The 13,603-nt window shown below is 36.0% G+C and overlaps 1 protein-coding gene across 1 annotated transcript in view; it reads right to left on the minus strand.

Moving 5' to 3' along the window:
• The window catches only part of Scfd2 (sec1 family domain containing 2), a 419,781-nt gene that overhangs the window by 335,101 nt on the left and 71,077 nt on the right, over positions 1–13,603 (minus strand). The window contains exons 2-3 of the mRNA XM_010640292.3: positions 4,936–4,981; positions 2,200–2,327 (exon numbers count right to left, since the gene is read on the minus strand). Of these exons, the coding sequence (XP_010638594.1) occupies positions 2,200–2,327; positions 4,936–4,981 (174 nt within the window). The remainder of the gene's footprint in view (positions 1–2,199; positions 2,328–4,935; positions 4,982–13,603) is intronic.

Raw genomic sequence — 13,603 nt, forward strand, 5'->3', positions numbered from 1 at the left:
TTAAAAGATACAGTAGTTTAGAAATGTAAAGCTTGTTCATCTTTCAAGAGTCCTATATCGAGCAATAAAAATTAATTTGTTGTGAAAGCATCATAAGGTTATAGTATCGAAACACAATATAAATTAACCTTATTAAGACCCTTGCTGCATTCCTACTTTTCTTCATTCGTGATATAAATTAGTTCTATAGTACTTACGAATGAGGAACTCTGTAAAGAAAACATACTTGTGAGTGACATATACCTAAAACTGCAGAAAGAAAAGGGAGGGAGGAGAAGGAAAGGAGAGAGTAAAATGAGAGAGGACAGGAAGGAAGGAAGAAATAAAAGGGGAGAGAAAGGGAAAAAAGGAGGGAGGGAAGCACAGAGAGGAGACCTTCTAGAGTAGTCAAATTCCAGAATAGTTTCCGTTACAGTGTAGCTATGAAATGTCCTCCAAAGGACAGGTGCTAAAGGCTTGGTGGAAACTTTAGGAAGTGAGGCCTAGTTAGAGGATGTAGGACATTGTTGGTGTGCCCTTAAAGGGTTTAGCTTCCCTAGCCCCTTCCTCTCTCCCTTTTCCTCTTTCTCACTCTTTCATTCTGACGCTTGTCCACTATGAGGTGAACCATTTTGCTCCCCTCATGCTCTCCAACATCATGCTCTGCTTCATGATAGGCCCAGAAACAACTTAACCAAGTGACAATGGACAGAAACCTCTGAAACCATGAGCCAAAATAAATCTCTTCTCCTTTAAGCTATTTTTCTCTGGAATTCTGTCACAGTGATGGGAAGCTCACATAGTCTTAAAGCAGCAACTTTGTTTCTACTCTAAAGAAACATGAGAACTTTGGCATTGATTATATGGAATCAACATGATTTCTTATATAAAGTACATTCTCTGCCATCAGAAAGCTTGCATTTGAAATCCAGTTCTACTGCTATCAAGTCTATGATCTTGAGAAATGTATTTAATTTTTGTCTGGTTCAATTTCTTATCTGAATAATGGAATAATTTAATGCCTGCTATCTCATAGAATTATTACAATGATTAAATAAAATTATGTATTTAAAGAGATAAAAGACTTGGCACCTTGTGATACTAAAAAAAAAGTTATTTTCACTTTTCTTATCATCATTATGTTCCTTCAAGCACTCATCTATAATCACCTAACACACTAAATCTCAAAATCATTTTTTCATGTTATGACTCTGTGACGTTTTTCCTACTTGGTTCATCCACATCCTTTTATTTTTCAATATTCTGTTGTATTTCAACTTGATAGTTTTATTTTTGTACTCATAAGTGATTAAGAACTTAGGCTATATGAATCTCACAGAGCAAACTTTTTCCCATTTACTAAAATGTAATAGTATTTAATGATAGATACTAATAAGCAGATAAGAGAAAATCTTATTAAAATAGAGAAATAAATTTTGCAAGTTTACAGAAATAAATTCTACCTATTAACCAGATTCAATATCCATATTTAAATATTCTCATCTTTAAATTATTTAATATATTTTAGAAGAAAAAACAACAAATTTCTTTTCTAAAATCTGAACAGTTCTGTGGTTCTCTTACTTTTTAATCAAAAGCAAAAAGAAAACCCATTTAAAACATATTGCAATGCAGGCATATGCTTCTAATACCAAAGACAGGGCCGAATTAAAAAAAAAAAAAAGTGAAAATGAGAAAAATGAGTCATGTGACCTTCTGGAGAAGAAGCAATAATACTCGTATGACTGGAGAATTTGTAGACTACTCTGAAAAGCGTGGGGCCATGCTAGAACAAATCTGTCTGCTCAGCTGGTTTCCAGTACCATAGTTCATTCATAATTCAAAACCAATAGAAGCATTTTTATCTAGTAGAGGAAAGCTGGGGAAGGGGAGTAAAAGTTACTGGAATTAAAGGAGGGGATCCAGATTGCTTTCAATTTAGCTCTAAATTAACAAAGGAAAAAAAACATAAAAACAAAACATTATTTGTTAGCAAGAACTCTTCTAGGGTTCCCAAATTGAGTCCAAGAAAAGTGTTCATTTTTGGTCACAAAAGTGGAAATGTGTGTATATTACTTTCCTATTTGCTCAATAGTTCACAAATGTTTTTTTATAATTTTACCTGTTTCACGTTGCCATAGCTTGCCCACAGCTCAGATCAGTCTTAACTAAGCTTCCTCAGAACCCACAGGCACCTCCGGGTAGAGTGGCTGGGCTTACCCATACTCATTTTGATTGGCAGGTTTTCTCTGCTTGCTGCGTCCACTAGATGTCTCCGAACCTCCATGACTGCTTCTTTGTGCTTGATATTCAGTAAGGCTTCCCACAGGGCTTTGGCTGCCAAGTCACTGCAGCAGAACCACAAAAAGAACTTTAGAATAAATTTTTACTAGAAAATGAATGAGTTGAAAGAAAAAATTTAAATATATTTTTGAGCATTAATATAGTTTTTCCTTCTGATAAACTTGAAGTACTAGGATTCAATAAAGAATATCTAATTCATTTAATTGGTACAATATTGAAAAATTAAGCAGATAATAAAATAAAGACAAAAAGGGGAAAAGGCTACATTATGCTATTTTATGTGGGAAAAAGTATTTGATAAAATATCCTTAAGACTTTGCACTCAAAAGTATTCAGAGTACAATTTAACATTTAAATGCTATGAAGGCAAAATTAAATGTATGTCTAAAATTACTTTATCAATGCAGATAAGCAACATATCTATTTGAGATAATATATTTATCTAAGAAACACAAAACAATCAGCAATGAGAATTACTATTCAAAAATTACTCAATAGACTTCCTAATTAGTAGGCTTTTTTTTTATTGAATGAAAGCCAGGGCTTGCACTAAGTAACCATGGCCTGAAGTATTCCACTTTGAGCCTTAGATTGGAGGGATGGAACTTACAGAAGCCTTTACAATTAATCGTTGATAACAGCCCAAAGCACTGCATTATGCAGGGTCTCATCTGGGCTCACTTTCCAATAGCTCTCTGTCTCACACAAAATGACTTGTCCAAATTATAAATGAGTACAGTGTTCTTTCCGGAAGATCTCTGCCATGTAGTCAAGTATACACATTTGTAGTAACATTTTCAAAACTAAATATAAAGAAACAAGGATGACTTCTGTCTCTTTCTAAGGACTTCCTCCTCTTCTTAAAGCTTCTCTAACTCTCCTAATATTCAGTAAACAATAGTTTGAAAATGAATGTTTATTTAAAATTTAGTTTGAAAAGTATCTATTAAGATATTAATTAAGCTTTAAAATTATACCTAATAAGATGCATCTTTCAAGCTTTATTTTAATCTGGAATAATAAAGTTTTGTATTGTTGCACTGAGTTTAATGTCTGGCATATGATAATTTTTCATTAAACAGTAGTTGTTTTTATTATCATCTATTTTTCCATAGTAAACTACCATTGTTCAACATCTGATCAAAACAGTCATCGCTGTACCTCTTTCAACAGTTAATCTTGGTAGTCAACTCAACTGGAGTGAGTGATGAGTGGAAAATTGGTAAAACACCCTTCTGGGTATGTCTGAGAGGATGCTCCCAGAGACAACTGGCATGTGGGTCAGCCAGGGTGGGAGATCCACCCTGAATGTGCATGGCTCTGACGGAACAAAATGTGGAAAAAGGAGCCATGCACATGCTTGATTCTTCTTTAGTGAGAACATCTTTATGCTGCTGCCATCATCTACAGATATCACAGTCTAGTTTCTTCAGTCCTTAAATGCAAATTCACACCAGTAACTCTCCAGGGAGCTGCCAGGCCTTCAGCCTTGGATGGGGCTGCATATGGGGCTGAGACTTCCAGCTTCTTGAACTGAGCAGCTACTGGTTTTCCTGCCCCTCCAACTTGCAGATGGACTTGTGGTACTGTCCAGCCCCTGATCATGTGACTCAATCCTCCTTTATATTATATACATATTTGTTTGTCATGTTGCTCTAGAAAATCCTGCCTTATACAATTACGCATCTATTATTCTTAAATTTAATTTAAGCAAGCAGGTAAACTACCATATAAGCCAATGGTGATGGACCTATGGCATGTGCTATTTTTTTTTAAAAAAACAAAAGATGTTGATGTATGAGTTGTTTTTCTCTACTGAAACTTCAGCATTCAGGTTTAATTGTAGTACTGGCATTAAGGAAGTGGGTTTTGGGTTGCAGTTTGGGTACTTGTCTCTAAAAGGTTTGCCATCACTGATACACGGCAAGCTTATGGTTGGTTGGAATATAGACAAAAATAAGGTTTCAATGACTTAAGCTCTGGAAAAAGAGGCAGTCATGGGGGCTGGGGATTTAGCTCAGTGGTACCACGCCTGCCTAGCAAGTGCAAGGTCCTAAGTTCAAGCCTCAGTATCCACCCCCTAAAAAAGAGGCAGTCATGGAAGCAAAGAAATTACAAAATAAAGTGCGATAAAAGCTACAATCAAGGAATGCATGGATTTCTATATAACTTCAACACTGCTGTCTAGTTGGCAACGTGCTTTTTTTTTTTTTTTTTTTTTTTTTTTTTTTTTGTACGAGGGATCGAACTCAGGATCTTGCTCTTGAGAGGCAGACAGCAGCACCACTGAGCTAAATCCCCAGACCCCCAACTACTGTCTAGTTGGGCAGAAGAACTGAGGGAGATTTCTACTGGGAATGACAATTACAAAGAAACATGAGCTCCAAAAGCAGGCAAGGGAAGAAGTTATGTCATTCTAGAAAGGAAAATGGTTAAAAAAAAAAAAAAAAGATTTCAAGAAAAACAGAAAATCTCAGTCACAAAATAAAAGGACATTGGACATTTCAGAGTGTGCAAAGTCCTTGATATATGACACCTAGGACTGTTTTGCTCTCTGCTAAGATGAAGGGGAGGGGCAGTAGAAGGACAAAGAGAAAATGGGAGCCACATTGTGAAGGTTCTGCATTCCTTACCAAGTCTTGTGGACTTTACTTTGAAAGTGACAGAATGCCAAAGAGTTTGTAATTGATTTCACAGCCTGAAAAGAGCAGCATAACTCAGAGTTTATGAACACCGTCTTCATCATAATTCAAAAGTAGGTCTATTTGCTACAGTTTTCAGAAAAACAATTTCCCTAAAGCTCAGCAGTCAATAGAGAACCACTGAAGAATTCTGAGCAGGAAATTACACTTTCAGTTAATCAAATTTATGGTCCATAATCCTATACTACTTTTAATTTCTCCCCAGACCACAGGGATTTCTCAGATAGTTTCAACACTGAACTTTCCAGAGTAGAGCACCACTAATCTCTTCCTTTCCAGGAGAGTATGTGTCTCACTAATATAGTATGTCCCCAAGATGAGAGTGGAGTTTAGATAATGTTATACAGTATTTACCCCATTGTATTAGTACAGTAACCAAAATATGAGATCCAGAGTCAGATAAATCTGGATTCAAACTAAAACACTCTCCCCTTCACTCACTTCAAACATATGACCTCCAAATCATCCTCACTAACACAATGACCTCTTTCTCCCTTTTGCCAGAAAAATTCTTCTTACAAACAACCCCCTACCCCTGAGTTATCTGCAGAAATATCCCCCTTTATCAAAGAAGTCCCTATTATCCTGTATATAGGAGTGGTAAAGCCCATGCCAGGACCTTATTGTAGCACTCTCTTACTTGATTACTTGGCTTTTTTCAACATAATGCTTATGGCCATTGGACTTATTGTTTCCATGTTGTTTGCTTACTGTATATCTCCCTCATGAATGTGAGGTTCTTTAATGAAGTTAGGCACTTTGTTTCACTCACTGCTAATTCCATACTATCTAGAATGGTGTCAAGGCTATGGTAGGTATACTCTACAACTACTGAATACATAATACTTGCTACTTATGTAACTTTTTGCACATAATTATTTCTCTCCTTTATCAGCTTTCTCATCTATGGAGGTGAAAGTAATAAATGTGACTTCACAGGACTTGTAAGGATTAAATGAAATAATGTATACAAAGTACTTTCCTGATTCACAATAATGTGAGTAGATATAGCCAGGCATGATAGTGCACAGTCCCAGCTACTCAGGAGGCTGAGAGGCAGGAGGACCATAAGTTGAAAACCAGTCTGGCAAACTTAGTAAAACCCTGACTCAAAAAAAAAAAAAAAAAAAAAAAAAAAAGTTATGGCATAACCTTTGCTTAGCTCTGCATGAGGCCCTGTGTTCAAATCCCCCATACTGAAAAAAAAAATTGCTTAGTTGTATATTTGTTGTAGTGATTGTTACTACTATTACTACTATTATGAATAATAGTCACAGTTTTTACATCCAACTGTTTGTAACATAATGGATAAATTCACTTAAATAGATTCATCTTGATTAGTGCAGATATTGTAGAGTATGGTAATATGTCACTTAGGGCTTATACTCTCTGGCTTTTATTTATTAAAACACAGAAGTACATAGTTTCCATGACCTCTAACACTGACACATAGACAAATCATGTTTCCTTGAAAATTGTTTTGTTGACATAAACAATTCTTATTGTTTAGATATGTCTGACTTCCTAAATGCTTTCTGCTCTAAACAGTTTTCTAAATACACAGTACTAACCTCTATATCACACATGGTCATTTTAAGTTTACCAAGAGAAAATTCATGAAATAATTCAGGTTCTCTAAATAACTGAATAATCACATCACTATGCACACACTCCTGCTGAACATGCGAGTCAAGTGTGGCAGTTCAGTCACAGTCTTTCTCTAATATCCTCATAAAATTTTATCCAATATGCTTTATACAAATGATATTTCACATGAAATCAACTCGTGATGTGGAATTTCACAGCCGAGAAAAGTTCATTGAAATCTACATCATAATCATACTAGCGGGTTTTACCTAATTCTTTATTTTCTCCAACTATGTAAACCTCTATTTTCCTAGTTAGGAAATAAACAATACAGAGAAGGTTGTTTCATATGCCAGTGTAGTGAATCAATAGCAGGAAGCGGTACTGCAGAATGGCAGAAACATGGACTAACCATAATGGGACTCTGGCTTTGCCACTTATTAGCTCCATATTATCCCTAGGAACATTATTTAACCTTGCTGTACATGTTTTCTTGTCTGTCAAGTGGGGATAGTTACAGTATATATTCAGTAAGTTGCTATGAGAATTGAATGTATAAATATATATAAAGTACCTAGAACGATGCTGGATCCGTAAGTATTCAATAAACTCAGCAGTAGCAAGAGCAGCATTAGTAGTAGTAATAAAAAGATCAAAGGTAAAATTTTCCTGGTAAGATATAGAAGGAAATCTACTTTAGAAGTAGTCTCTCCCACCTGCTACGTATAGGTACATAGCATCAGCAGCAGCTTCATCTTCTAATATGAAAAGGTCAACACTATGTAACATGGAATTTATGATATACCCTGAAATCTTCAAATCAGGTAACCTTTCTATATATGACAAATTGATGTAAAGCATTTTTATTTTTTAGAAATAAAATAAGGCACTTCTCATGGGTTACTCTGAAGCTGACAGCTGTTGGAAAGTTTTTCTTATGTAGGTTTTTTAGTAATGACTTCAGTGCCAGCTTCTTTTGTTGTTGTTGTTGTTGTTGTTGTTGTTGTTGTTGTTGTTGTTGTTGTTGTTTGAGACAGTGTCTCACTATGTAGTCCAAGCTGGCCTCAAACTCACAGCAATCTTTCTGCCTCAGCCTCCCAAGTATTAGGATTATAGGCCTGAGACACCATACTCAGCCCCAAGTGCCAGCTTCTTACCTTTCTAATCCCGTTACATTGAAAACTCAAAGGTTGTTCAAGACATCTTAAAACAATCACTGCTACTTTAAAGAAGAGCTACATCTGAGGCGCTCGCATGCTATAAGTACTTCCCGGCTGATTACCTGGCTATATAATTCATAAGTCTATAGTGAATAATTAATAAGCTTTACATATTCGGCAGGTATGATTAAATTAATTTTTAGTTTTTGAAAGCACCTGAAGACATGTTTTAAGGTGCCTGAGAAAAACAGTACAGCACAAACCACACTGTTACCAGCATACCTAATTGAAACCATTTGTGTTCTATTATAACTCACTTCATCTTGCTTCCTTGCTTCTCCTAAGTTTACAAGCATTCAGTCGACATCTTTATAATAAGGCCTGCCAAAAACGAGCTTCTTTCTTTCTTTTTAATAACTAAATTAAAAAAGATTATTGAAAGGCAATTATATTATTAAGATATATTTTCAAATACCAACACTACATCCTATATAAAAAGCATTTTAAAATTTACAAAACATCTCACATCTCTTTTTTTTTTCTTCTCACTGAGTTTACTGGTACATTTTAGGTATACAGTACATTTACATTCATCATTGGGATCTTTTACCTTTACATGACAGGTCTTGATTCTCACATTTTCCCCTTACCCCTGCTACATCTCACACCTTATTTGGTCTTCACCTCAGAAGCTAAGTCATTATCACTGAATTTAAGGGTCCTCAGAGAAACCAACCAACTTACCTACACTCGACTTAGAAATGACAAAAACCAGACATTGCCAAGATAACAGGCCATGAAGTTCAATAAACTTTCTAGTATCACATGCCATGCTCAGTGGTTAAACACATCATCAAATAGAAGCAATTTTGTAGAGTGTTGATTATTTTCAGTTTGTAACACTGGCTTCCTTTTCTAATCCTTAATGGCCACTATTCTACCTTTAAATTCATATAAGGACCCACATAGGATAGAATAAGGTTAAATGAAGATTGAAATCTATGCATCAAGTAGCCAAAGTTTCTCAGGATTTTGCATGCTTTTTTGATTTAAATAACATCATATTATTTCCCGGTAGTCACAAGAGCCATTGCCAATAACTTTGTTATACAACATTAATCATTTCCAGCCAGGCATGGTGGCACACACCTGTAATCCCAGCACTCAGAAGGCTGAGGCAGGAGGATTGCTGTGAGTTTGAGACCAGCTTGGGCTACATAGTGAGTTCCAGGTCAGTCTCATCTACATATTGAGACCCCGTCTCAGAAAAACCAATATTAATCATTTCCTACTTTTATCCAGCTTTCTTATTTGAAACTTTCTCTCCAAAAATATTTGCTGAAGTTTCAAACATTTCATATAGATTTGATTTATGTAACTGAAAATGTAAAAACACAGCTCTAAATTGCTCAAATTTACTATTTCCAATCTAGCTTTTATTTTTTTGTTCATTATATCCTGAGGAAAGAGAGAAGGAAAAATATCCTCTGATTATTTTATGACATAAAACTGAGACAAAATGAAATCACTTGCATAATATCTCATTATTAATAAAAATTTTGGTCAACCATGATGGCATACACCTATAATCCTAGCTACAAGGAAACTGAGGCAGGAGGGTTTCAAGTTTGAGGACAGCATAAACAATATAGCAAGACCCTGTCTCAAAAACTAAATTAAATTAAATTAAAAGGACTGGGGATGTAGGTCAGTGATAGAGCATCCCTGGATTTACCCCTAGTACTTAAAAGAAAACTAAAAGGAGATTGAGAGCTCAAGTCTACCACTGGACGTGCCAATGAGATGATTTTATAACTTTGGGCAATTTAGTTATCTTTCTAGGTTCTGCTTATAGATATAACTCATTATTGTTTTCTTTTATTGAGAATTCACTGTCATAGACAATATGACTGTATCATCTCATTGAGGCAGGCAGCCAAACCACTTAGCCAAATCCCCGGCCCTGTATCATCTCATTGAATAGCAAAGTTCTAGGTTAAGTTTCACTGATCCCATTCTACAAATAAGAAAGCTGATTCTTTATGAGATTAAATTATTTGCACAAATTACACAACCAATAAATTAGGATTTGAACCTGAGTCCACATAGACTCCAAAGTCTATCCATCCATTAACCAAGATCCTGCTCTATTCTGTAACAGACTTGAACTATAATTCCAGGGTCTGAGATTCCCTATTAAGCTACATTTACAAGGTGTGCACTATGTCCTGGTGCTCCAAATTCACATGTATGAATGTGACTGAATTTCCAAAGCTCAGTAAAAGATGGGTGAATAGCCCATGCTGTTATTCATTGTATTAAAACGTTTTCACAGATACAGTGACAGTGATAAAAAGAATAAAAGAAAATTTCCAATAGCCTATAGAATGTAAGTTAAACAATTTCCTACTTCCTCTATGTTTTTAAACTCATATTGTCCAGAGATAAATTCAATTCATTGTAACTACTAGAACACAGTTTTATTTGTTTCAGTGGATTCTTTAATTTATACAATAAAATAGATACTTGTTCTATGAAAAGATTCATTGTATCACAAAGAAATGTAGTTACTATATTGTCAGTAACTACACAAAATGCTAAAACTACATACTAAATGTATACACTTTTTGATAAACTGAGTATTTTGTATCTTTAGAAACCAAAATATTTGGACAAATTATCAATTTAAAGACTACAAAGTAATAACAAAGGCATAATTAATTATAATCTGCTAGAGATGGCTTTCTGAAGTCTCTCAAGGGATTTCTAAATATGAAGACATGGTCCTTTCAGTTCATTCCTGGCTCGATATTCACCAGAATTACTCAACTCTTAATGAAACCTTAGAATCTGCTTTGGTTTGGCAGGTATGAAATGTCAAATGCAGTGCCCTCGGAACAAACAGGAAATATTTATTCATCACCAAATAAAATATAAAAAGACAGCATTAATTTTTAAAACATGGCTGAATGTTGAATCATGGTGCTACTTCAATCAAGTGGAAGACATGCAATTAAGAGACTGAGGATGAGCTGCAAATGCACACTGTGTGACTAAAACGCAGAGAAATGGTTTTCTCATGGCATGCATGAGAAGCTGAGCTTACTCACAGTATTTGCAATAATAGTCACACTATTCAAACAAAAATACAATAACAAAAAAACCAAATGTTTTCAAATAATTGTAAACAGAGTGCAAGCTGCATCAAGTCAGTTTTTCACAGCAGGGAATAATGGCTTCCATCAGTGGGAACTTTATGAATTCCAAAGGTAAGTTTCTTTCAATAGTCATCTTTCCTCTTGACTACATTTATTTATTTACTTGTTTAGGTACCAGGGATCGAATTCACAACTTTGCATTTGCAAGACAGGCATAGTGCCACTGAGCTAAATTGCTACCCCTGACTACTTTTTAAAAACAATTACTTAATTTTAACAAATTTAGGCTCCCGACCCAGCCGCCATTGCTCAAGTGCCGGGAGGTAGGCCGGGCCCCAATCCACCAGGGGAAGGAGAACCACGCCTGCTCCCGACTCAGCCCCCATCGCTCAAGCGCTGGGAAGGTAGCCACACGGGCATCCCTGAACCCCCATAAGTCCCCCCCCGCACTCTCAGACCTCCTGGCTATGCCAGTCCTTGGACCCACTCTGCAGAGGCAGAGGTGGTCATCAAGGGTATTTTTCTGAGTTCCCAACTTTGAACATCTTTAAATAAAAGGGCGTGGGAAACCTGTAATAGAATGTTGAGGAGTTCAACCATTCAGAAGGATGGGGAACTCAATCTGGGCCTTGCAGCCCAAGGTCAGTCAGCATCATGGGGTTCAGCAATCAGCTAACTGAGATCAGGGGTCTTGCATCCTTGCTCTGTCTGAGCCATTAAATGGTAAATATACTACATTGAAAAGTTTGTTCACTACAGACATGTTCTGCACTGCTTGTTGATTTCAATTTAATTCAAATGATTTAAGGGTGATAGACTAGTGACTACCACAGGTGGTCAGTGTCCAAGTTGTGCTTGATCTTAATATGTTGCTGATTGTATCAGTTGGGTTAAAGCATTGCCGTTGATTTGATGAGCTGTTTTCTCTGATGTTATGAAGATGAGAATGTCTGTGGGTGGTTAGAGACACAGAAGCTAGGGTGCAAATATATCAGGAAGATTTGGATGATAATCCAGAGATTAGACCAAGGACAGTCTGACAACAAAAATTAAAATGAGAAAACACTTAAGCAAGACACAAGGACAGACTTCCAGTTCACCAATGGCAAACAGTAGGGCAAATGAGGATGAAAAGGCAATAGTGAACCACCAGGACACCCTGAACTCAAAGCACAGGACATAACAAAACAGATCAATCAGTCTCTAGAAAAATTCAAAACAGAAATAATTTCCCAGATAACCATAGAGATGGTGAGCAAAATGGAAGTCATGATTCGAGACTCTAGAGCAGAAACTGACAAAAAAATAGATGAGCTCAGGACCATGATAGAAGCCATGAAGGCCCAGCATAAGAAAGAAATGGAAAAAATAAATGCCCAACATAGGAAAGAAACGGAATCCATAAAACAGGTTCAAACAGATATCCAGGAGATTAAACACTCCATTGAAAGTGTAAGCAACAGAATAAAAGAATGCGAAGATAGGCTCTCAGATATAGAAGATAAGATTGCAGTCAGTGACCGTGAAAAGAGAGGTCTCTTAAAAACAGTAAGAGATCATGAGAAATCGATCCAACAACTCCTAGATGATGCAAAGAAGAATAACAAAAGACTGATAGGAATCCATGAAGTAGCAGGAGAAAATACAAATGACTTTAAAAAGCTGTTTGCAGAATTAATGACAGAAAACTTCCCAAACAAAGGGGAAGAATTTGACATTCAGATAACTGAGGCATATAGGACCCCAACTAGCCACAATCAAAAAAAATAAATCTACACCTAGACATATAATAATCAAGATCCCAGAAACTCAACAGAAGAACAAAATACTACAAGCAGTAAGAGAAAAGAAACAAATCACATACAAAGGAAAGCCCATCAGAATCAAAGCAGACTTTTCAACACAAACCCTTGGGGCAAGGAGAGCCTGGAATGAGATATTTCAAGTACTAAAAGAGAACAACCTCCAACCTAGACTGATGTATCCTGCAAAACTCTCTTTCAAAATGGATGGGGAAATAAGACACTTCCACGACAAAGAACACCTGAGAAACTACATGAATACCAAACCAGCACTACAAGGAATTCTAAAGAAGATCCTAGAAAAAGACAATGAAGGCAACAACGCCATGAGGCCCAACAGAGCAAATCAAATAGGCAAGGCAAGAAATTAAAAGGAGAAGGTGAAAAAGTAAAAAGAGTCAACAAAAGGCCAATAACATGTCAATAATAAGTCAGTACATATCAGTTATAACCAGCAATGTCAATGGCCTCAACTCACCAAGCAAGAGAAGAAGACTGGCAAAATGGAATAAGAAGCAAAATCCAACATTATGTTGTATACAAGAAACACACCTAGTGCAAAAAGAAGCCCATAGACTGAAGGTGAAAAGATAGAAAACAATTCTCCATGTGACAGGAGCCCAGAAAAAAACAGGTATAGCAATCTTATTTGTAGACAAAGTAAATTTCAAACCAAAACTGAATCTAGTATTATTTATGTAGGACAATACGGTATCATACCTCTATGAATGTAAAATATCTAGTACCTGCTTTGTGATACATAGTAGGGACCGTGCTTTATCAGAGCTACATTTAATGATATTACTCTAGAATATTCTCTTTCCAGATGATGATAAAGAGGCTAATAGAAAAAATGGTGCCAGGTACCACAGCAGCAACAGAACTTTGCTGTTGTCTGGATATTATTCTTT

Source organism: Fukomys damarensis, unplaced genomic scaffold (assembly GCF_012274545.1).
Source record: "Fukomys damarensis isolate Sample0158 unplaced genomic scaffold, DMR_v1.0_HiC HiC_scaffold_35, whole genome shotgun sequence".
Lineage (NCBI taxonomy): Eukaryota > Metazoa > Chordata > Mammalia > Rodentia > Bathyergidae > Fukomys > Fukomys damarensis.